The 25,869-nt window shown below is 46.6% G+C and overlaps 1 protein-coding gene across 1 annotated transcript in view; it reads right to left on the minus strand.

The window, feature by feature from the left end:
- FMC1 (formation of mitochondrial complex V assembly factor 1) overlaps positions 1–12,972 on the minus strand; it is a 54,991-nt gene extending 42,019 nt beyond the window's left edge. Inside the window, exon 1 of the mRNA XM_077452586.1 lies at positions 12,800–12,972. Coding sequence (XP_077308712.1) covers positions 12,800–12,931 — 132 coding nt within the window. The 5' untranslated portion in view covers positions 12,932–12,972. The remainder of the gene's footprint in view (positions 1–12,799) is intronic.
- Positions 12,973–25,869: the final 12,897 nt, after the last annotated feature.

Consider the following 25,869-nt stretch of genomic DNA (forward strand, 5'->3'; position numbering starts at 1 on the left):
GTCGGAAATTGATGATTGTTCCAACTGCTGCTGCATCTCCTTCCAGGACCAAGGGGATGAGTCTACGCAATGGGCGAAGAAGGTAGTGGGATCCGCTGACTACTGATCCTATTTGTGCAGCCATTGTCCTGTCTAAGTCAAAAGATGACTCCGAGGCTTTTGGCTTTAGTGCTGGGTTGTCCGAGGATGGCATGTGGTGTGGACATCGTGCCAGGGTTTTTGTTTCAGGTTCCATGGAGGAAGAGAAGTTCCGTTTTGGATCCGTTGAGTTTAAGGGAGCTCTCCGCCATCCAATCATCAATGAGAGAGACAGTTTTCCAGTGCCTGGTATTGGTCTTTTTTGTTGGCGATGCGTAGGTAGAGTTGGATGTCATCAGCGTAGGAGTGATAAAGCAGGTCCTGGCTGCTGATGATTTTGGAGGAGTGGGCAGAGATAGATGTTAAAGAACACGAGCGTCAGGGGTGATCCTTGAGGGACTCTGCATGTAATTTTACGTGCTTCCAAAGTGAAAGCTCCTAGTTTCACTTTCTGGGATCAGCTCTCTAGGAAGAATGCGAACCAGGGTAAGTCCGAGTCTGCAACTCTAGCTACTTCTGCGAGATGAGTGAGCAGGGTTTTGTGGTCTACTGTGTCGAAAAGCTGCACTGAGGTCCAGAAGCACCAGCAGACATGATTCTCCTTCTTCTGCTGCTGCGAGGGTGTCATCCCAGTATTTTGAAGAGTGCAATTTCTGTCCCGTGGCCAGGGCGGAAACCAGATTGTAGTGGGTCCAAGAGTTTATGGGTGTCCTCAATAATTTTGGAGATGGCGTAGAGGCTCGTGACAGGTCTGCAGTCGTTTGGGTCTTTGGGATCAAGGTTAGGCTTCTTTAGGAGGGGTTCAATTGTGCCTTGCTTGAGGGTGGTCGGGACGATTCCTTCTTTAAATCACTGGTTTGTGAGGTATGTTATGATGGGTGCCAAGATGTCAGTACATTCTGTCAGAAGTTTTGTGGGAATCATGTCGCTTGGCGATGTGCTGTCTCAGAGGCTTCTGATGATGGTTTTGATGGTTGTCAATGGTGATTGGGACCAGAGTCAATCTTGGTGGTTGTAGAACATTTGTGTGGTTTTTGGCTTCTTGTTCTGGCCAAGTGGGGTTACTTGCTATGTCCTGTTGAATTATTTCCCGAATGGTTCCTCACACTTACTTGACCCCTCATTTGATTCACTGCATTTTTTGAGGCCCATTGGCCCCCATGACGGGGTGGGTGGGTGTGTGTACATGTGTGGTGGTCTCTACTAGCAGTAAAAAGGCCGCTGGTTTGAATCCCAAACACGACACTACCTGCATGGAGATTGCATGTTCTCCCCGTGCCTGCGTGGGTTTCCCCCAGGTACTCCGGTTTTCTCCCACACTACAAAGACATGCTGGTAGGTTAATTGGCTTCTGTCTAAATTGGCCCCAGTATATGAATGCGAGTTAGGGACCTTAGATTGTAAGCTCCTTGAGGGTAGGGACCAATGTGAATGTAAGATGTATATGTAAAGCGCTGCATAAATTGACTATGATAGAGATATACAGTGGGGACAGAAAATATTCAGACCCCCTTACATTTTTCACTCTTTGTTATATTGCAGCCATTTGCAAAAATCATTTAAGTGAATTTTTTCCAAATTACTGTACACACATCACTCCATATTGACAGAAAAACACAGAATTGTTGACATTTTTGCAGATTTATTAAAAAATAAAAACACGATATATAGTTAGTAAGGTTGAATAAAGACACCAGTCCATGCAAATATGACATGATCCTAAGTATTCAGACCCTTGTTATATTCTTAATATCTAAATTTTAATTGGCTTTATTATACTTTATTCAGAATATAATCTCTCCATACTGTGTGAAAGAAAACTTTGAATCAATTGATTCTATGTTGTTATGACTTGCGATAATTGAAAAAGTAAACATTTAAAACCTGTCAGGATTTTGAGGAATATTGTATATTTTATATAAGCTTTTAAGAAGACATATTCCTATATGTAAGTGATATTTTGTTTAGAGTCTGAAGTTTTCCCTTCCCCCCCCCCCCACTTCCGGCCACCTCATTATATATATGCTTTTAGAAATCTATATAACTGAGATGCTGTTTAAGGTTTGGGCTTTCCCTTCCCCCCCACATCCTGTCATTAGAATGTGGAGCTGTGTTCTCTTTAGCCCACACCCTTGGGAAGGAGGGGCTATCTTTCGGCGCAAAATCAGAAACATGAGTTTTTATAATCGAAAGACGGAAGAGAAGTCAGGCTCTCGAACTCCTGCAGCCCTAGAAGAAACATCTCAGCACGCACACAGACTTTTCAGCATACAAAGGGTTATTCCGCCATTTTAGACAATAGACCACATGGAATAACCTGAAATCTTCCATAAGAAACATTTTTTAAAGATATTAATGATTATCATTGTACTATTTTTGTAAGTATTCTTTTCTATTTAAATGTGTACAATAACTACACATTTTTGAATTACGCTGACTCAGAACTAATTAAGGAAATTCGTCTCACAATCTCAATCGGTCTCACCAGATTATATATATATATATATATATATATATATATATATATATATATACACACACACACACACACACACACACACACACACACGACATTCGAATATTTTTACAACCCTTTGCTGTGACATTCATATTTAGCTCAGGTGCTGTCCATTTCTTCTGATCATCTTGATGGTTCTACACCTTCGAGTCCAGCTGTGTTTGATTATACTGATTGGACTTGATTAGGAAAGCCACACACCTGTCTATATAACCTTACAGCTCACAGTGCATGTAGGAGCAAATGAGAATCATGAGGTCAAAGGAACTGCCTGAAGAGCTCAGAGACAGAATTGTGGCAAGGCACAGATCTGGCCAAGGTTACAAAAAAAATAAAAAATTCTGCTGCACTTAAGGTTCCTAAGAGCACAGTGGCCTACATAATCCTTAAATGGAAGACATTTGGGACGACCAGAACCCTTCCTAGAGCTGGCCGTCCGGCCAAACAGCTATTGGGGGAGAAGAGCCTTGGAGAGAGAGGTAAAGAAGAACCCAAAGATCACTGCAGCTGAGCTCCAGAGATGCACTCGGGAGATGGGAGAAAGTCAACCATCGCAGAAGCCCTCCATCAGTTGGGGCTTTATGGCAGAGTGGCCCGATGGAAGCCTCTCCTCAGTGCAAGACACAAGAAAGCCTGCATGGAGTTTGCCAACAAAAAAATAAAACACCTGAAGGACTCCAAGATGGTGAGAAATAAGATTCTCTGGTCCGATGAGACCAAGATAGAATTTTTTGGCCTCAATTCAAAGCAGTGTGTGTGGAGAAACCCAGGCTCTGCTCACCTGTCCAATACAGTCCCAACAGTGAAGCATGGCGATAGCAGCATCATGCTGGGTGGGTGTTTTTCAGCTGCAGGGACAGGACGACTGGTTGCAATCAAGGGAAAGAGGAATGCGGCCAAGTACAGGGATATTCTGGATGAAAACCTTCTCCAGAGTGCTCAGGACCTCAGACTGGGCCGAAGGTTTACCCTCCAACAAGACAATGACCCTAAGCACACAGCTAAAATAACGAAGGAGTGGCTTCACAACAACTCTGACTGTTCTTGAGTGTCCCAGCCAGAGCCCTGACTTAAACCCGATTGAGCATCTCTGGAGAGACCTAAAAATGGCTGTCCACCAACGTTTACCATCCAACCTGACAGAACTGGAGAGGATCTGCAAGGAGGAATGGCAGAGGATCCCCAAATCCAGGTGTGAAAAACTTGTTGCATGTTTCCCAAAAAGACTCATGACTGTATTAGATCAAAAGGGTGCTTCTACTAAATACTGAGCAAAGGGTCTGAATACTTAGGACCATGTGATATTTCAGTTTTTCTTTTTTAATAAATCTGCAAAAATTTCAACAATTCTGTGTTTTTCTGTCAATATGGGGTGCCGTGTACATTAATGATGAAAAAACGAACTTAAAATGATTTTAGCAAATGGCTGCAATATAACAAAGAGTGAAAAATTGAAGGGTGTCTGAATACTTTTCGTCCCATATATATATCAGCTCTTTTGGGAAGCGGGCGCGAATGCGGTATGTAAACAAGGCAGATCGCCATTCTGTCAAGAGGGAAGACATGGATTCTGTGTCTCTCCCACAGTACACAGGCTAGGCACACAGTTAACCCTTTGATCACCCCTGGAGTAAACACCTTTCCAGCCAGTGTCATTAGTAAAGTGAATTATTATTATTTTATTTTTTATTTTATTTTTTAGCAGCGATCACTGTATTAGTGCCACTGGTCACCTAAAAGTGTCTGTCAGTGTCAGAATGTCTGCGGCAATAATCAAAGTCCCGCTATAAAAAGTCACTCATCACCACTAGTAAAAAAAAATAATAAAAAATATGCCAGTTTGTAGACACTATAACTTTTGCACAAGCCAATAAACATACACTTATTGGGGTTTTTGTTAACCAAAAATATGTAGCAGTACACATATTGGCTTAAACTGATTAACAATTTTGATATTTGTTGATTTTTTTTTTTTGGATATGTTTCAGAAAGTGCAGAAAGTAAAAAAGTTTTTTTTTCCCCCCATATTGTCAGTCTTTCTTTGTTTATAGCACAAAAACAACTCAGGTAATCAAATACCATCACTATTTGCAAGAAAAAATAAAAAAAAAATAAAAAAAAGGACATACATTTTGTTTGGGTACAGTGTCGCACAATCGTGCAGTTTTCAGTCAAAGTAATACAGTGCAGAAAACGCAAAAATTGGCCTGGTCATAATGGGGGTAAATCTTACTGAGGTCAAGTGTTTAACTGGTTGCTGACCGCCGGCCGTCAAATGACGGCCGGGCGGCGCAGCTCTTGTGGCGGGAGGACGTCATATGACGTCCTCCCGTTTAAACAGGGAATGCGCGCGATCGCGTATCCCCGTTCCCTCGGTGGCGGCGTGTCACGGAGACACCGCTCACCACCGAGGGTGGTAAACAGCCATTGGTCATGGCTGTTTACCACGTGATCGGCCGTGATGAATTCACGCCGATCACAGCTAGTGCTCGTATTGTGAAAACGGCGCATGCGCGGGATCGGGAGCGCGCTGCTCGTTCACATCGGTGGCGGCGTGTTCCCCGGGAACACTGCTCGTCACCGATGCCGGTAAACAGCCATTGGCTGGCTGTTTACCCATGTGATCGGCTGTGATCACTAAATGTAAACACAGAGCGGTAACTGCCTGTTACCAGCTCTTCTCTCCTCACACACCGTTTCCAGTGTGAGGAGAGAAGAGCCTGGAGCAGTGAGTTATCGATCTGTGTTCTGTAGTGTCTGCACAAACACCACACTGATCAGATCGCGCCCCCCCCCCCCACTGTCATCTGTCACCCAACAGTCACCACAGTCACCCAATAAAGTGAACCTGTCACATAGGAGACTGCCATCAGTGACCGCCAGCTGTCACCCACCAGTGACCGCCAGCTGTCACCCGTCACCCACCAGTGACCGCCAGCTGTCACCCGTCACCCATCAGCCACCGCCAGACGTCACCCATCAGCCACCGCCAGACGTCACCCATCAGCCACCGCCAGACGTCACCCATCAGCCACCGCCAGACGTCACCCATCAGTGACCGCCAGACGACATCAACCGTCACCCATCAGTGACCGCCAGACTTCACCCGCCATCCATCAGCCACCGCCAGCCGTCACACATCAGCCATCGCCTGTCACCCATCAGTGATCGCCATCCATCGCCTGTCACCCATCAGTGACCGCCAACCATCAGTGACCGCCAACCATCACCCGTCAGTGACCGCCAACCATCACCCGTCAGTGACCGCCAACCATCACCCGTCAGTGACCGCCAACCATCACCCGTCACCCATCAGTCACCGCCAACCATCACCCGTCACCCATCAGTCACCGCCAACCATCACCCGTCACCCATCAGTCACCGCCAGCCATCAGTGACCGCTAGCCATCACCCATCACCTGTCACCCATCAGTGACCACCAGCCATCACTCGTCACCTGTCACCCATCAGTGACCACCAGCCATCACTCGTCACCTGTCACCCATCAGTGACCGCCAGCCATCAGTGACCGCCAGCCATCAGTGACCGCCAGCCGTCACAGTCCGTGGCCTGTCACACCGTCATCACCTGCCACCCATCGCACAGCCCATCAGTGAATGTCACCTGTCACACAGCCATCAGCGTCATGGCCAAAAGATTATACACCAGTGAGGAGGCGTTCCAGATCCTCTCCATGACCGATGAGAGCAACGGGGAATTCTCATCAGATTCCAATTCCGATTCTGATTCCGAATCAAATCCGGCATTTAACCCGAATAGTGAATCGGAAAATTATTCGGAGGAAGAATGGGTCCCTCCTAAAAGGGCAAGGCCCTCTGAAAACCAGGATTATATTCCCAGGCCCAGTACCAGAGCTCCTGCCAGCAATAGGCCCCAAGAACAAATTCCCAGGCCCAGTACCAGCGCTGCTGTCAGTGCTAGGCCCCGGGAACAAATGCCTAGTACCAGCTTTGCCGCCGGCGATGGGCCCCACCAACAATTGCCCAGACCCAGTACCAGTGCTGGCACATCACGCCTGAGCAGCACAGGAAATTCTAATCCAACTACTAGAGTGTCACATCCCCCAAGAGCCAGGGCCTCTACATTTATGCCAGATGGTCTTGCCAACCCAACATGGCTGCCTTCCGACTCGGGATCACCAATTATTCCCCCTTTCACAGCACAGCAAGGTGTGCAGACCAACACCCAAAATTTTTCAGAGATCGATTTTGTTCATCTGTTTTTGCCCAACACATTTCTGCAATTGTGGACCAGACAAATTTATATGCCCAGCAGTATATTGCCAATAACCCCCACTCATCATATGCCCGTCCCTTTGAGTGGCGAGATCTCAATTTGGAGGAGTTCAAAATTTTTATGGGCCTCACCCTGAACATGGGTATTACAAAAAAAAAAAAAAAATGAAGGACATGCCTATTGGTCCACCCAACCCATCCACCACATGGCTATTTATTCTGCCGAAATTTCCAGGTCCAGATACAAGAAGATAATAGGCTTTCTTCACTTTAGCAACAACACCGAGTGCCTTCCCCACAATCATCCAAATTATGACAAGTTATGTAAACTTCGCACACTGATAAATTTCTTTTCCCAACAATTTGCAGAACTCTATGTCCCTGATCAAAATATATGTGTCGATGAGTCCCTGGTACCCTTTTCAGGCCGGCTAGGAATAAAGCAATATATACCTAGCAAAAGGGCCAGATATGGAATAAAATTATACAAGCTGTGTGCCCGGCCTACATGAGCACAACTGGAAAGATTGTATGGGACCTGGCATACCCACTTCTGAACAAAGGATATCACATATACCTTGATAACTTTTACACCAGCATGCCCCTTTTCAGACACTTAAACCTTGCAAAAACCCTGGCCTGCGGAACCTGCAGAAAAAATAGAAAGGGCTTCCCACAATCACTGGCAAACAAAAAGCTGCGAAGGGGGGAAAGAGCATCACTGAGATGCAACGAAGTGCTGGCCTTGAGGTGGAAGGATAAAAGGGACGTGTACATGATGTCCACCATCCATGAGGACACTACAATTGAGGTTCAAAGACAAGGTCCCATTGAAAAGCCTACATGTGTCCAAGATTATAATCTCTACATGGGGGGAATGGATTTCAACGATCAAATGATTCAGCCCTATTTGTCAATAAGGAGGTCCCGATTCTGGTACAAGAAAGTAGCAATCTATCTAATCCATTTGGCCATTTATAATTCCTACATAGTCTACACCAAATCCATGGAAAGCCCCGCCCCCTTCCTAAAATTCATCGAAGAAGTTGTCATGTCCCTCATCTATCACCAAAGACCCCCCCCCCCCCCAGAAGACCTTCGCTCTGAGGCTGTTTGCCGACTTCGTGAGTGCCACTTCCCCTTCATTATTCCACCATCTGAAACAGGCCGAAGATGGCAAAAAAAATGTCGCGTGTGCACCAAAAAAGGGTTTCGAAAAGATACCAGCTACCATTGTCCCGATTGTCCCTCCCAACCTGGCCTTTGCATTGGTGAATGCTTCAAACTTTATCATACATCCCTAAAATATTAGCCCATATTTTTAACCATTTCCCCCATTTTAATTATCTGTGCTGACCATTTTTCATGCTTCCCCAAATAACCATGCCACTGCCTTCCACGTGAACTGACCCTGGCCTGTTTTTTGACTATGCCTCTGCCTACTGTTTGGACTTCTTCTACGTGAACTGACCCTGGCCTGTTTTGTGACTATGCCTTTGCCTACCGTTTAGATTGCTTCCACGTGAACTGACCCTGGCCTGTTTTACCAACTACGCTTATGCCTACCGCTTGGACTGCTTTCACGTCATCTGACCCTGGCCTGTTTTATGGACTATGCTTTTGCCTACCGCTTGGACTGATCTATTGCCCTGCTACTCTAGGACACAGGGATCTCACATGTGAGGAGCTCCAGAAATGTTTTTCCGGATGGAGGAAACAATTTTTATTGTTTTTTCCGGTTTTCGGAATAGGGTCTGGAGTCCGGAGGCTTCATAGAGCTTTGGGTGGGTCGAAGCCTCTACCCCTGTGCCCAGGTCTTACGCGATTGCGGCCCTCAGCCTGCCGCTGACTTACTGCCACCATGCCTCTGCCTACCGCATGAACGGACCACACCGCTACCTGGACTATGCAAATAATTAGCTGTAGCAAAAGGCAGTATGTTTATGAAGGGCTGGAGAGAGGTGTGATAATGAGTGTCTGCAGGTAACAGTGTACCAGGACCAATATTATGGCTGTGCTGGCTGTCTGTGCCTGGACAATTTCTATGGACTGCCGTGCGGACAATATCCTTGTGCTGACTATAGACAATATTCCTGCCGGCTGCCTTGATAATTACCATTGCCGCCGCTAAGCACATCCCTGCCTGCTGCCTGGACCAGCGCTCTGGTGGATACTACACAGGTAATGCTTTTTTTAACCCTTTCCACAATAGAATTTATTTTGGATTGTAATTCTTGGTATGTACATGCTATGTGTTAGAAATATGAAGGGCCTTCAAAAATGATAGGTTGCCAGGAAACTATATGTCATTTATGCTCCTAGAACGTCTGATAGTGCTACTTGGATGTTGGGCCTTTGTATGTGGCCAGGCTGTGTAAAAGTCTCACACGTGGTATCGCCATACTCAGGAGGAGTAGCAGAATGTATTTTGGGGTGTCATCTTTGCTATGTACATGCTATGTGTTGGAAATATCTAATAAATGGACAACTTTGTGTAAAAAAAAAAAAAAAAAGCGTTTTAATTTTTTTCCACATTTTTCAAAAACTTCTGGAAAAAAATGAACCGTTCTAAAGACTCATTATGCCTCATAGATTATACCTTGGGGTGTCTGCTTTGCAAAATGGGGTCATTTTGGGGGCAATTCCATTGTTCTGGTGCTCCAGGGCCTTCAAAAGTGTAATAGGTGGTTGAGAAATGAGAGGTGTCATTTATGCTCGTAGAATGCCTGAAGATGCTATTTCAGTGTTGGGCCTTTGTATGTGGCCAGGCTGTGTAAAAGTCTCACACATGTGGTATCGCCATACTCAGGAGGAATAGCAGAATGTATTTTGGGGTGTCATCTTTGCTATGTACATGCTATGGGTTGGAAATATCTGATAAATGGACAACTTTGTGTAAAAAAAAAAAAAATGCGTTTTCATTTTTTCCCACATTTTCCAAAAACTTCTGGAAAAAAATGAACCGTTCTAAAGACTCATTATGCCTCATAGATTATACGTTGGGGTGTCTGCTTTCCAAAATGGGGTCATTTTGGAGGCAATTCCATTGTCCTGGTGCTCCAGGACCTTCAAGAGTGTAATATGTGGTTGAGAAATGAGATGTGTCATTTATGCTCGTAAAACGCCTGAAGATGCTTCTTCAATGTTGGACCTTTGTATGTTGCCAGGCTGTGTAAAAGTCCCACACATGTGGTATCACCATACTCGGGAAGAGTAGCAGAATGTATTTTGGGATGCAATTTGTTGTATGCATATGCTCTGTGAGAGAAATAACCTGTTAATATGACAATTTTGTAAAAAAAAAAAAAAAAAAAATCGTCATTTTGAAAAGAATTGTGGGAAAAAATTACAACAAAAAAAAAAATAATCATGCTACTTACTTAATACCTTGGAATGTCTACTTTCTAAAAAGGGGTAATTTGGGGGGTATTTGTACTTTCCTGACTTGTTAGTGTCTGAAGAAATGAGATACACCTGATGTACTGATGTACTGACTGTTTGTAGACTCTATAACTTTAAAAAAGACCAAATTTACACTAATTTAGGTTATTTTTACCAAAGATATGTAGCAGTATAAATTTTGGCCAAAATTTATGAAGAAAAATTACAAATTTGCAAAAAATTTTGATGGAAAAAAAGAAAAAGGCTTTTTTTTCACAAAATTTAGGGCATTTTTTATTTATAGCACAAAAAAAAAAACCCCACTAGTGATTAAATACCACCAAAAGAAAGCTCTATTTGTGTGAAAAAAAAGGACGCAAGTTTCATATGGCTACAGTGTTCCATGACTGAGTAATTGTCATTCAAAGTGTGAGAGCGCTGAAAGTTGAAAATTGGCCTGGTCAGGAAGGGGGTGTAACTGCACTGTATTGAGGTGGTTAAAGGCATTCACCTAAGTGCATAAAATGATCCATACAGGCAAGGGGCCTCAGAATCTTAAAATGCACTGTGCCATTTTTCAAAAAAGCATTTATAGCTGAAATTCATGCATGATCTTTACTGCATACTTACATTGATCTAGATTAACCCAATGTAATCATGCATATTTCATAACTCAGAGGCTGCTAATCACTGCAGTAGGTGCTACTACAGCCAGAGCCATGATCTGCCTGGTTCTGTGCCCGAGCGGGTTCCCTCCTGCACACTGACCACAGGGGTTGCCTACTCTGCACTGTCATCATTCGCAGAATTTATTATATATATATATATATATATATATATATATATATATATATATATATATATATATATATATATATATATATTTTTTTTTTTTTTCCCAATGAATGCAAGACATTCTTTGATTTAATGTGGTGGAGACATGAACTGCCCCTCCCCTCCACCTCATCAAATAAGAGAAATCTTTGTATTCATTGAAAAAAAAAAAAAAAAAATACAAGGTGTTCAGTGAATAAGTGCATTGCTCAGCGAGCAACCCACTGTGACCAGTGTGGAGGCGGAAAGCTGCTTGGGCACAGGACCTGGATGATCACTGTTTTAACACTGACTACTACAGCTTGGACCAAAGTAAGTATGCATATCTATTACCTGAGGGGTTGCTGACTTTAGCCACCTCAATACTGGGCACTGTCACAATTTAATGCCAATTGCACGGTCATGCTACACTGTAACCATGTCAAATTTTTTATTATTTTATTCACACAAATAGAGCTTTCTTTTGGTGGTATTTAATCACTTCTGTTTTATTTTTTCCTAAATAAAATAATAAAAAGACAGAGAATTTTGAAATAAAATACGTTTTTCTTATTTACAAAATTTACTGACAGAAACTAAGTAATTTTTCTCCTTCACCGATGGGTGCCGATGAGGCAGCACCAATAGGCTGCACTGATGGGCACTGAGGTGACACGAATATGCCACACTTATGGGCAATGATAGGTGGCACGGATGGGCAGCAGCGATAGCCAGCACTGACTGCCATCACTAATGGCCACCGATTGCTGGCAATTGTGGGCACCGATGTCACTTAATTGTAATCAGGGCACTGATGTTCAGTGCCCCGATTACATACATAGATGTCCCCTTGTGAGGAGATGCCACTGATCGGCTCTCCTCACACTCTGTCAGTGTAAGGCGAGGAGCACCGATTACTGGCATCTCCGGGTTTGCATTTGACCGGCTGCAATTGGACACAGCCGATCACATGGTTATAGGGCCACTGCGTGTCCTAGCAACACAGCACGGCCGTGATCGTGGCACACGAGGGTGGTCTTTCTGGGAAGCCGTCGTATGACGTCCACCCAGAATGAGAGCCGCACCACCCTCCGTCATTTGACGGGGAGGCGGCAAGTGGTTAAGCATTCTGAGATGGAAATGACCAACACCTATTAGCAAAAGGTAGGCATAGGACACACCCCCTTAAAAGGAGAATTGTACCAAAAAAATTATACAAATTATGATTGGTTAAACCCACAAGTGCTTTCTCTCATTACTATTCCTTTATATTGGCTTTTGGAATTTACAAACGCAGCCATTTAGAAATTGGATAAGAAGGTTTAGCATTGGAAAACTTTTTTTTTTTTTTTTTTTTTTAAGATAAAGTAGTGCATTTTATATACAGCTATATAAATTAGACCAAAATGAGGGACAATGAGGTGGACAGAGGGCCATTGTTCAGAATGAGGGACAGTCCCTCAAAATCAGGGATAATTGGGAGCTATGGAAAGGTGCAGTAATCAGGAAATGAAGCCCTGTAGATGTCTCTATCACACCAGCATTTCCTACAGAAGAAAAAGCAGGACGCAAAGGATCCCAATCACACACTGCTGTGACTTCATGTGCAGCTCTGATAATTAGGAAAGAACAAAACGCTGCTAGGCTCTTCCCTTGGATCTCCAGTCACATCTTCCCTCCTCCAGCTCCTGGTGCCTCTAATCACACTGATGACACACGAAATGAAGCCTGCCAATAAGTAAAAAAACATTACCTGGTACTTTCTGAATTGCTCCCGAATGTATTTGCACGCAGCAGCGTTTTTGTAGCGCTCTGGGCCATGCAGGTGGCGTAGTTCTCGCAGAAGACCACGAAATATGTGCACGGGACTTGTAAGAGCAGCCATGTTTGACCTCTGCAGGCAAACATACACAGCCCAGGCATGAGTAATCGACAGCTGAATGTGAATATTACAACACAATGTAACGGGAGCGCCATCTGCTGGGCATAATCCTTTAGTTCTTTTTCTTTTTTTTTTTTTAAAGTATTGTGTGATCCTTAAAGTGGAGGGCCACCATAAAAAAAAAAAAAAAAGCATTAAAGCGGAGGTCCACCCTAAAATGGACATCCGCTCATCGGAATCCCCCCCCCCTCCGGCGCCACAATTGGCACCTTTCAGGGGGGAGGGGGGTGCAGTTACCTGGATAATCCAGGTAACTGCACCCACTTCCGGGATAGCTGTCTGCGGAAAGGGGCGTGGATTACGCCCCTTTCCGCAACTGCCCGCCCCTTTGCGCAAGTGCCCCGCTGCCTTCTGGGAAACACACAGTTCCCAGAGGCAGCGGGGACCGTCCGGATTGCGCTGCGCGGCTCGCGCATGCGCAGTAGGGAACCGGGAAATGAAGCCGAAAGGCTCCATTTCCTGATTCCCATACCCAAGATGGCGGCGGCAGCACCCGAGTGTCGATCTAGAGATCGGCTTCGGGTGCCGACATCGTGGGCGCGCTGGACAGGTAAGTGTCACCATTTTAAAAGTCAGCAGCTGCAGTATTTGTAGCTGCTGACTTTAAAAAAAAAAAAAAAAACGCGGAGTCCCGGCGGACTCCCGCTTTAATATTCTTCAAAAAATATTTAAAAAAACATTTGAAAAAATTTTTTTTTTACTTGTCCAGAAATCCCTGTTGCTAGGCAGTCTTCCTAATCTGCCTTCTTCCTGCTCCTCGGTGATCTTCGGTCTTCTCTTCCTCCTCGCTGTCTTCTGGATAATGGGGCGCACTGTGTTCTGGGAACTGTGTGTTCCCTAACACAGGGCGTCCCATTCACAAAGCGCCGCGCGACTCACGCATGCGCAGTAGGAAATGGGCAGTGAAGCTGCAAGGCTCCACTGCCTGTTTCCCTTAGTTGGAATGGCAGCGCTGGGACCTGAGAGCCGAGGGACATGTCAGCCTCGGCGGCCGACATCGCGGGCGCCCTGGAAAGGTAAGTCTCCATATTAAAAGTCAGCAGCTACTTTTGTTTCAGCTGCTGACTTTTAAAAAAATTTTAAGGGGTAAAACACCGCTTTAAACCCCCATACACACTATTAGATTTACTGCAGATTTTTGTCTTCAGATTTACCAAAACCATGTAGTGCAAGGGCCTGCCTGATTGCATACAAATTGAAACTCCTAAGTTTGACTTCATATTATATGGTTTTGGTAAATGCGAAGACAAAAATCAGTAGAAAATCTGATAGTGTGTATGGGGCTGTAGTGGTACCCCCATGGGGGTTGCTGAGTTGTTCTATTTCCCACTGGCTACCCGGGCGCTTAGGACTACCCTTCCTTCTGACACCTCGAGTTCCATGCTCACAGTTAGGGATGAGCTTCGTGTTCGAGTCGAACATACGTTCGACTCGAACATCGGCTGTTCGTCCGTTCGGCGAAGTCCGAACATTTTGGTCCGTTCGCGCCAAATTCGTGTGGCGCTCACGGCCCACAATGCACTGCGATGGCGCAGTGCATTGCTGGCTCATGATTGGCCAAGCATGCACTGTGACCCCGCATGCTTGGCCAGTCGCAGCGCCAGCAGCGAGGAGAGCCATGATTGGCCACAGGCAGGATGCCTGTGGCCAATCATAGCTCAGGCTGTGTAGTGCACGCCCCACACTATATAAGGCCGCCAGCGCGGCGGCCTTGTGTAGTGTGTTGGCGTCTGAAGCAGTGGGTGTTCTGTGTACCTTCAACACAGTACACAACGATCGTTTTCGGCCGATTTTCGATCTTGCTGTTGTGTAGTGGTTATTGTCTGCGTGCCCTAACCGCATTATACACCGCTATATTCACCTCACCTATATAGCTAGTGATCTATCTTTTATAATAGAGCTCGCAGTCAGTAGTGTTAGGAGATAGTGCGTGCTGTCTGCGTGCTCTGTACCCAGTACATACCGCTATATCCACCTACATAGCTGTTCTCTATTTGAGCCCACTTGCCATCTGCAGGAGTTATTGGAAGTTGTGTGTGCCTCCAGCACAGCACAGTATACATCTGTATATACCCCTTTATCTCTGGTGTTCTATAATAAAGGCATCTGCAGGAGTTAGTGGGTGTTCTGTGTACCTTCAACACAGTACACACCGATCGTTTTCGGTCGATTTTCGATTTTGCTGTTGTGTAGTGGTTGTTGTCTGCGTGCCCTGACCGCAGTATACACCGCTATATTCACCTCACCTATATAGCTAGTGATCTATCTTTTATAATAGAGCTTGCAGTCAGTAGTGTTAGGAGCTAGTGTGTGCTGTCTGCGTGCTCTGTACCCAGTACATACCGCTATATCCACCTACATAGCTCTTCTCTATTTGAGACCACTTGCCATCTGCAGGAGTTATTGGAAGTTGTGTGTGCCTCCAGCACAGCACAGTATACATCTGTATATACCCCTTTATCTCTGGTGTTCTATAATAAAGGCATCTGCAGGAGTTAGTGGGTGTTGTGTGCCTCTAGCACAATATACACTACCCAACTGCTTTTTTACCCAACTCCCTTCAGGCCATTACCATGTCTGGAAGGCCAGCAAGGAGAGGCAGACAGGCGCGAGCCGATAAAAGAGGGCAAGCAGGCTCTGTGTCTAGAGACAACAGTGCTGGTCGTGGACGCGGTGCATTGTCATCAGCACGTGGCCATGGGACACGCTTGTCCTTCTTTTCGGCAGCTGGACATGTTGAGCCGCAACATGCCAACGACTTGGTAGAGTGGATGACCAAGCCCTCTTCATCCTCCTCATCCTCTCTCACCCAGGCTCAGGGTACTAGCAAAGCAGCTGCCAACGCATCGTCTTCCCTCCTCTCAATGTCATCATCAGTGACTCCTTCCCTCCACCACGTCCTCCTGAGGAGTCTCCTGAACTCTTTGAGCACAGTGTTGGGTACATGCTCCAGGAGGATGCCCAGTGTTTTGTGGGCTCTGATGATGACACTCAGCTAGAGGAAGGCAGTAGCGTGAGCGCAGAGAGAGGGGATGCTCAAGAAGGACAGCAATCTGGCAGTCATGTTCCACAAGCTGCAGCATACTGCCAGGTTTGCTACAGCGATGAAGAGGGAGGGGATGATGAGGGCACTGACTCCACGTGGGTGCCTGGAAGGAGAGAGGAGGAGGAGGAGGAGGAGGCACATGTCCAACGAGGCAGGATGCCCTCCGGGGGCCAGCTTATGGGCAGCACACTGACTGAATCACACCGCAGAGCTCCGCCTGTGCAGAGCGCTGCCTCTGCGCGTTATTCTAAAAGTTCTTTGGTGTGGGCTTTTTTGAGACGAGTGCATCAGATCGCACCGCTGCTATTTGCAACATATGTCTCAAGCGTATCTCACGTGGCCAAAACATCAGCCGCTTGGGCACCACATGCTTGACCAGACATATGTTGACCTGCCATGCAGCTCGTTGGCAAGCGTACCTCAAAGACCCACACCAAAGAACAAAGCGGACCTCTCCTTGCTCCTCCTCAGTGGGGTTGGCATCTCCAACCCCACTAGACCTTCAGTCCTCTCTGAAACCTGCTCTGAGAGGAATGAAGGTGTAGAATTAGGTGTGTCACAGCCAAGTGCTTCCGGGAACTCTGCTAGCGGTACACCCACGTCCGATTATAGCAGGCAAATGTCCCTGCCCCAGCTGCTGGACCGGCGAAAGAAGTTCACTCCCAGCCATCCACATGCCCAGCGGTTGAATGCCAGGTTGGCTAAATTGCTAGCACTTCAACTGCTGCCTTTTCAATTGGTAGACTCGGCCCCCTTCCGTGAGTTTGTACAATGTGCAGTTCCTCAGTGGCAGGTCCCCAAACGCCACTTTTTCTCACGGAAGGCGATTCCGGCTCTCTACCGGCATGTGGAAGGCAATGTCCTTGCCTCGCTGGACAGGGCGGTCAGCGGTAAGGTGCATATTACCGCTGACTCATGGTCCAGCAGGCATGGACAGGGACGTTACCTGTCTTTCACGGCCCATTGGGTCACTCTTCTGGCAGCTGGGAAGGATGCAGGACAAGGTGCAGTAGTGTTGGAGGTTGTTCTGCCACCACGCCTCCAAAATGCTACTATTGGTTGTGACACACCTCTCTCCTCCACCCCCTCCTCTTCTTCTTCCTCCATGGCCTCTTCCAGTGCTCTGTCCTCAGAACCAGCGGTGCTCCGTAGGCGTTCCAGGGGCTACGCAAGTACGCAGGCAAAACGATGCCATGCCGTGCTTGCGCTGGTTTGTTTGGGGGACAGGAGCCACACTGGGGCGGATGTTTTGTCAGCTCTGCAGGGGCAGGCCGAGAGGTGGTTGACGCCACGCCAGCTTAAGCCAGGAATGGTGGTTTGCGACAATGGCACCAACCTCCTCTCCGCCCTCCGACAGGGACAACTGACCCATGTGCCCTGTGTAGCTCACGTCCTTAACCTGGTGTTGCGGCGGTTCTTGGGCAGGTACCCTGGCTTACAGGATGTCCTGAAGCAGGCCAGGAAAGTCATTTAATGCCTGTGCTTGGCTGGCTGAGCTCCAAAAGGAGTTGAACCTGCCCAAGAACCGCCTTATATGTGACATGCCCACCAGATGGAACTCAACATTGGCCATGCTGCAGCGGCTGCACACGCAGCAGAGGGCCATCAATGAGTACCTGTGCGACTACGGCACCAGGACAGGGTCAGGGGAGCTTGGTTTTTTCTCACCAAGCCAGTGGGGCATGATCAGGGATGCATGCACTGTCCTGTCACCGTTTGAGGAGGCCACAAGGATGGTGAGCAGTGACAGTGCATGCATCAGTGACACTGTACCTCTTGTCCACCTCTTGGAGCATACGCTGCGTGGAATAATGGACAGGGCACTTGAGGCAGAACAGAGGCAGGAAGAGGAGGACTTCCTTGCCTCTCAAGGCCCCCTTTATCCAGACAGTGTTCCTGCTGTGCCACCCATCACACAGGAAGAGGAGGAGGAGGAGGAAGAGGAGGAGGATGATTGTGTCAGCATGGAGGTGGAGGCTGGCACTCAGCATCAGCAGCAGCAGCAGCAGCAGCAGCAGCAGTCTTGTAGGGATGATTTACAGTCCCAAGAAACACGTGGACTTGTACGTGACTGGGAGGAGGTAGCTGCGGATCATGTTGTCCTTAGTGACCCAGAGGACTCCGGACCGAATGCCTCAGCTAACCTACGCTGCATGGCCTCCCTGATCCTGCAAAGCCTGCGGAAGGATCCTCGTATTCTTCGGATCAAGGAGAGGGACCATTACTGGCTGGCCACTCTCCTTGATCCACGGTACAAGGGTAAGGTTGCCGACCTTATCTTGCCATCGCAGAGGGAGCAGAGGATGAGACATCTCCGGGAGGCCTTGCAGAAAGGTCTGTGCAACGCGTTCCCAGAGACTGGGAGGTTACAAACTCCTGGTCCTGGACAACGTGCTGCTGAGGCATCGGTCAGAAGGAGCGGTGGAGAAAGTGGCCGTCTGACTGATGCTTTCAGACAATTTTTTAGTCCGCAGCCCCAAGGTATGATCGGTTCCAGCACCCATCGCCAGCGTCTGATTTACATGGTGCAGGAATACCTAGGGGCAAGGTCAGACTTGGACACCTTTCCCACCGAAAATCCTCTGGCTTACTGGGTCTTGAGGATGGATCACTGGCCAGAGCTTGCACAGTATGCAATTGAGCTACTGGCCTGTCCTGCATCCAGCGTTCTTTCGGAATGCACCTTCAGTGCTGCTGGTGGCTTTGTTACCGATCACAGGGTGCGCCTGTCCACCGAATCAGTTGATCGACTGACCTTCATCAAGATGAATCAGTCTTGGATCACCCACAGCTACCAAGCACCTGAAGCTGATGTAACAGAATAATTTTTTTTGAAATATCACATCCCTTCAAGACTGCCTATGCTGAGTGACTGTCCTGTTATGTTGATTGTCTATCCTCTTCCTCCTCCGCTGATATGTTGGAAGAACATTTCTGGTTCTGGTTGATGCCATCAGCCCAATTTTTCTGCCCCTGTTTAACAGGGGCGTTTAAGTACAATTTTTGATGCAATGCTTTGCAGCAGGGCTAATTCCTGCAATCAAACAAGAGTATATGGGAGAGGTTGCAGTGTGGTGGCACCAGCACCAGTGCCTAAGGCCCAATTTTTCTGCCCCTGTTTAACAGGGGCGTTTAATTACAATTTTTGATGCAATGCTTTGCAGCAGGGCTAATTCCTGCAATAAAACTAGAGTATATGGCAAAGGTTGCAGTGTGGTGGCACCAGCACCAGTGCCTAAGGCCCAATTTTTCTGCCCCTGTTTAACAGGGGGCATTTAATTACAATTTTTGATGCAATGCTTTGCAGCAGGGCTAATTCCTGCAATAAAACTAGAGTATATGGCAAAGGTTGCAGTGTGGTGGCACCAGCACCAGTGCCTAAGGCCCAATTTTTCTGCCCCTGTTTAACAGGGGCGTTTAATTACAATTTTTGATGCAATGCTTTGCAGCAGGGCTAATTCCTGCAATAAAACTAGAGTATATGGCAAAGGTTGCAGTGTGGTGGCACCAGCACCAGTGCCTAAGGCCCAATTTTTCTGCCCCTGTTTAACAGGGGGCATTTAATTACAATTTTTGATGCAATGCTTTGCAGCAGGGCTAATTCCTGCAATCAAACAAGAGTATATGGGAGAGGTTGCAGTGTGGTGGCACCAGCACCAGTGCCTAAGGCCCAATTTTTCTGCCCCTGTTTAACAGGGGCGTTTAATTACAATTTTTGATGCAATGCTTTGCAGCAGGGCTAATTCCTGCAATAAAACTAGAGTATATGGCAAAGGTTGCAGTGTGGTGGCACCAGCACCAGTGCCTAAGGCCCAATTTTTCTGCCCCTGTTTAACAGGGGGCATTTAATTACAATTTTTGATGCAATGCTTTGCAGCAGGGCTAATTCCTGCAATAAAACTAGAGTATATGGCAAAGGTTGCAGTGTGGTGGCACCAGCACCAGTGCCTAAGGCCCAATTTTTCTGCCCCTGTTTAACAGGGGCGTTTAATTACAATTTTTGATGCAATGCTTTGCAGCAGGGCTAATTCCTGCAATAAAACTAGAGTATATGGCAGAGGTTGCAGTGTGGTGGCACCAGCACCAGTGCCTAAGGCCCAATTTTTCTGCCCCTGTTTAACAGGGGCGTTTAATTACAATTTTTGATGCAATGCTTTGCAGCAGGGCTAATTCCTGCAATAAAACTAGAGTATATGGCAGAGGTTGCAGTGTGGTGGCACCAGCACCAGTGCCTAAGGCCCAATTTTTCTGCCCCTGTTTAACAGGGGCGTTTAAGTACAATTTTTGATGCAATGCTTTGCAGCAGGGCTAATTCCTGCAATAAAACTAGAGTATATGGGAGAGGTTGCAGTGTGGTGGCACCAGCAGCAGTGCCTAAGGCCAAATTTTTCTGCCCCTGTTTAACAGGGACATGTAATTACAATTCTTGATATAATATTTCACAGGAGGGCCCCTTCTTGTGCCCACCCAGAGTAACGGTGAGGACTTATAGTGTTGTGGCACCAGCACCACAACCACCAAAGGTCAATTTTTCTACCACTGTTCAACAATGGCATGTAATTACAATTCTTGATATAATCGTTCATGGCAGGGCGCTCCAGCGCCCACCAAGAGTCACTTTGAGGGCTTACAATGTTGTGGCAAAACCAACACCTTGTTCCGCCTTTTCTGCAGAGCATATAGGGCAGGCCCCTACTTTCAAACATCCAACTTACAAACATCTCCTACTTGCAAACGGAAGAAGACAACAGCAAGTGAGATGAAAAAAGATGTACGACAAAACAAATTATACAGGGGTGATAACCCTTCCCTATGTTTTCCAAAAAGCCTAAAAATAGTTTTTTTGACTGGAGCTACACTTTAAAAATGTACCAGTTGAAAATTACAAACAGATTCAACTTTGTTTGCACCTCCTGTATACTGCTGTTCTGAGTATATAGGGCCTGGGGGCCACACGCATTTCCTTTTTTTAATATGGGTACTGGGTTCCCCTTAATATGCATACAAGACCCAAAGGGGCTGGTAATGGGCAGGGAGGGCTACCCATGCCATTTTTCTCAATGATTTTCAACCATATTGCAGGAACCAGATATAACATTAAAACTGCAAGCAGTTTTAAATGGTGTTATTTCCGTTTAATGTCATTTTGTGCAGGGACTGTTCTAAACACGGGAAACACGTGGCACTTCACAGGCATACTACAGACACCCCCCAGGCACCATATTTAAAGGAATATTTCACTTTTTTTTCTCACTTTAATCGTCATTAAAATCAGTGCTCCCGCCAAAACGGCCATTTTGAAAAACATTTTAGGCATTGACAAATGTCCCCTGGGGCAGGAGCCAGGTCCCCAAACCCTTTTTAAGACAGTATCTTGCATATTAGCCGTTAAAATTAGCACTTTTAATTTCGAACGTTCGAGTCCCATAGACTTCAATAGGGTTTTAACGTTCGTACGAATTTGGGGGCCGTTCGAAAGTTCTGGTACGAACCGAACTGGGGGGTGTTCGGCTCATCCCTAGTCACCGCACACAAGTGTCCAGCCTTTAGCTAGCTTGACTGATGCAGGACTGAGGTCCGGCAATATATCCCTATGCCCTTCCTTATGGCCCCCCTGACGTCGATATCATGGAATGTCCGGCGGATGAATTGAAAAATTAAACGTGCCCTAGTTTTTAAATAACTCAAACAATACTCTGATATCTGTATTCTGCAGGAAACCCACCTGGTGGGAGGCAGGTCCTCAGCCTTAAGAAACCCTGGGTAGGCCATTACTACCATGCTATTCACTCAACCCATGCCAGGGGGGTTAGTATTCTAATTTGTAAATCCCTCCCCCTTACACTCCTGGACCTGCATCTGGATCCCGAATGTAAATACGTTGTTCTCCATGCATGTATGATGACATGCCTTTAATACTGGTGGTATTGTACAATCCTCCTCTGGTCTCCATTGGACTCCTCCATAAGATAGCACAGATACTGGTGTCTCATTCGGTTACTGCTGTGATTCTAGCGGGAGACTGTCTCCAGACCCGGCCACGGACTCTCCGCTCTCCTGCTGGGAGGCGACGCTAGGCCTCACGGATGTTTGGAGATGGAAATTTCCAGGGACAAGAGGCTACACTTGTAGCTCTGCCACGTACACGGCTATGTCACAACCTCATTTATGTCAGCGGCCCGGTCTTAGCTAAGGTACACAAAATCTCTGCTCACCCTAGAGGAATTTCAGATCACTCGCCTAATCTCCTGAAGTTACAGACGAAGGTGGCCCTGGGTGACCGCTTGTGGTGTTTGTCCAGATACTGGATTTCAGATGAGCGTGTCAAGCCTGTGGTGGAATCAGCTATTACACAGTACTGGGCTCCTGACCCTGGTGGTACAGAGACTCCGGCCACCAATCTCGCCTTTGTCGATGCTTCATATAATATATTATACCACTCAAATTATTTTTGTTTGGGCGGAGGCTGGATGCTAAATGCCCATGATATGGAAACCTAATCCACATGTGGAGGTGTCCAAAACTACATAGATATTGGGGGGAGGTTATTGGCACAATAAGATTGCCTTTTGGAGTTGCCCTTTAACTAGATCCCAATAATATGCATCCTGGGGTATATAGGGGAAGAGGACATAATAAAGAGAAGACGAACAGCAATAATAAGATTTGTTCATGGTGATAAAGCGGTTAGCTACAAATCCACCCACCCAGAATGGGTGGGTGGATTTGAATGAAGAAGATATCAAAGAAAGATATGTATACATCAGAAGGGGAAATGTTGGGACATTTATGAAAATACTGGAACTTTGGCTAAATAAGGGAAATTAAAATATCATATAAAGAAGCAATGGAGACTAGAGAAAAGGAGGAAACAGAATATTACCAGTTACACTTACCGGTAACGTGTTATCTGGGAAATCTTCCAGGACAGCACACCTGAGAGATGAATGGTCTCACCTGACAGGAAACACAATCAACAGCAGAGTTTAAAAAGCCCCACCCCTCCCTCTGACCCTCAGTTATGACAAAGTATAGGTCCACACCAGTGCCAGAGGGTACATTCTGTGAAGAATGAAAAACATTACCAACAGTTAAGGGTAGGGAAGTAGACCTGCCGTCCTGGAAGATTTCCCAGAAAACCCACTACTGGTAATTTTCTCCAGTCATCTTCCAGGACGGCACACCTGAGAGGATAAGCAAGAAGTTCAGGCCTACCTTAGGGTGGGACCACCGCCTGTAGGACCTTCCTGCCAAATTCTGAGGGGACAACAGCTCCACTCTGTAGTGTCTCAGGAAGGTATTATGGCTCGTCCATGTTGCTGCGTTGCAGATTTGATCAAAGCACCCGCCCTCTCTGCGCAGGAGGTCGCTAGAGATCTAGTCGAGTGAGCCTCAGGACAGGCTTACCCGATTGCTTATAAGATATTGCTATCGCCTGTTTTATCCACCTGGCTATTGTTGGATTGGAGGCCTGAAGACCCTTTCTTTGGCCACAAAAGGTAATTAGAAGATGGTTTAATCACCTACAGTGCCTTGCGAAAGTATTCGCCCCCCTTGAACTTTTCAACCTTTTGCCACATTTCAGGCTTCAAACGTAAAGATATAAAATTTTTATTTTTTGTGAATTTTGTGATTTTTTTTTCTCGCCTGGAGCTGTTTTAACGAACCTGCTAATGGTTTTCTGCTGACTATTATCTGTTCAGTGTCTGTCATTCTGAAGGACTGCAAATTTAGCAGACTGAAAGTGAAGCTGCAGGCGTGTGTCCATCCTCACCCCTAGATTCTACCTGTAGTGGTGGGATGAAATTCTGCAGGCGTTTATAGACGGGGTTACTCGAGGTTGGCTGTGTAGGACCTCTGAGGGTTAATCTCAAGCTCTGAATTAGGGCAGTTTGAAAGAAGGCTTGCGGAAGTGGCAGTCTTTTAAACGTCTATAAACGTTCTTCTCGGGTAAGCTTTTCTTGAGGGTTAATCTCAGCTGCAGATTGGGCAGACTGAACGAAGGCTAGCTGGAATTTGGCAGTCTTGTAACTCAGGTGAGCTTCTCCCAAGAGCTATCTTTGCAGTTCAAAGAGTGTCAGGTGTAATGTCCTGAGTGTATTTGTGGCTTACTGTTTGCCATACACGAGGAGGGTTGGGGAGAAGGTGGCTACCTGAAGGATCAGTTGGGCCATAAGCCACTGCTCCCCCCCACCTCTGACGTGCTAGTTTTGACCCTCGAAGAGAACAGCCAGGAGCCTGTGAAGAGACAGGGAGACAGATGCTCGCAGGGATGCGAGCCCCCACCCTAGGAATTCTTTGATAAGACAGCAGTCAGAGGAGTATTAACCCATTAGTTGCCTGTATTCTCCTCTTAAGCTGTCCGCTCAGAGAGAGAGAGAGAGAGAGAAGGGAATGTTAGCATGTGATATTGTGAAGAGGAGAGAAGATGTTGCAAGAAGCAGAGGAATGGCATGTGCTGATAAGAGAACAAAGGGGCGCTCTGTGTGATAACGGCTTATTGGATGTGGAAGAAGCATGGTACAGGACGGCAAGGGCATTGCACAAAGAGGGTTGGATAGAAGAGGAAATCAAGAAAGATGCAAATTGTACTATGTATGTGTATCACAGAGTTGATAGTGTGGCTGTACCCCCATATACTAAAACTGGAACAAAGGAGGAGAGGGACAACCCTGCCATCCGCCTTACACCCACTCCCTTCTCAAAACTCCAGCCCAAGCACAACCCACTGTGACAACTCCACCCGGCAGCCATCTTAGTGCACCCATGCCTTCACTTTCTGCCCAGCCCAGTGCACTTCCTTCCGGCGCCCATCTTGGTACACCCAGTAGGCCCAGCCATGGCCTATACCAAGTTCTTCCTGTTTTAAACCAGGATGGTTCCTACCACACACCTGTCTTCCCTAATATGGAAGCACTACCTTCACAGGCTGGGTATGTTAATGATGAAGAAGAGTCCGAGTGGGAAGACCAACAACAGGCAGCAAGGCCACCTGCTGATTTAATCCCTAATCCGGCTCCGGACTCACAGTTCCGAGAGGATCTCAAACATATGCTGACAACCATGAGAAACAGTGCCCATTCTCAGCCTCCGCCCCAACACCAGTCTCGGTTACCAAAAGGGGCACCGGTGATGTATGTCGCTTTTACCCCATCACAAGCAGCAACCTTAGTGACAAGTCTGCCTGACCCAGAGAAACAGCCAATGCCCTTCTACCGCAGGATAGTGCAGATACAAGAAACTTACTCAGCTGCCTGGAGAGACTTAATCAGCCTATGCCAAATTAAAGCAGGACATGTCTTTTGGCTGGTCATGCAGACAGCCTTCAATGATGCCTGCCTGGCAAGTGCCACTTCTTACACCTCAGGCTTGGAGTTCTGTGCACAACTCCGCGACTGGGCAAAGGAGAAATTGGCAGATCAGACCACCACAATCCAAGATATTGCCCAAGATAAAGGGGAGTCTGTGAAGTATCATTGTTATATAAAATACCTCTGCGCCAGCCAACCAGACAAGGGAAATGAAATGATGCTGCAAACACTGGGGGGAGCTTAACCTACTCCCTAAACGGTATGGGTTGGGTGGTTTTAGTGTTGCGCAAATGGGTAAATACAGGGAGGGGGGATAGAATCAGGGGAGGGGGGGGGGAGGAGAGGATAAAGTGTATATGTAGGTAAGGGACAGGAAGATGAAAGTGAAGAGGTGATAGTAGAAAAAATTAAAGTGTGTATGTAATTGATAATAAATTAATACGGTGCGTGGTAAATGATAATGAATGTTGAGAGGTTACAGTCAAATTTAAATCATATTGAGGTACTATAAAGATAGGGCACAC

Source organism: Lithobates pipiens, unplaced genomic scaffold (assembly GCF_037356315.1).
Source record: "Lithobates pipiens isolate NorthernLeopardFrog02 unplaced genomic scaffold, aLitPip1_a1.2 Scaffold_23, whole genome shotgun sequence".
In the NCBI taxonomy this organism is placed as follows: Eukaryota; Metazoa; Chordata; class Amphibia; order Anura; family Ranidae; genus Lithobates; species Lithobates pipiens.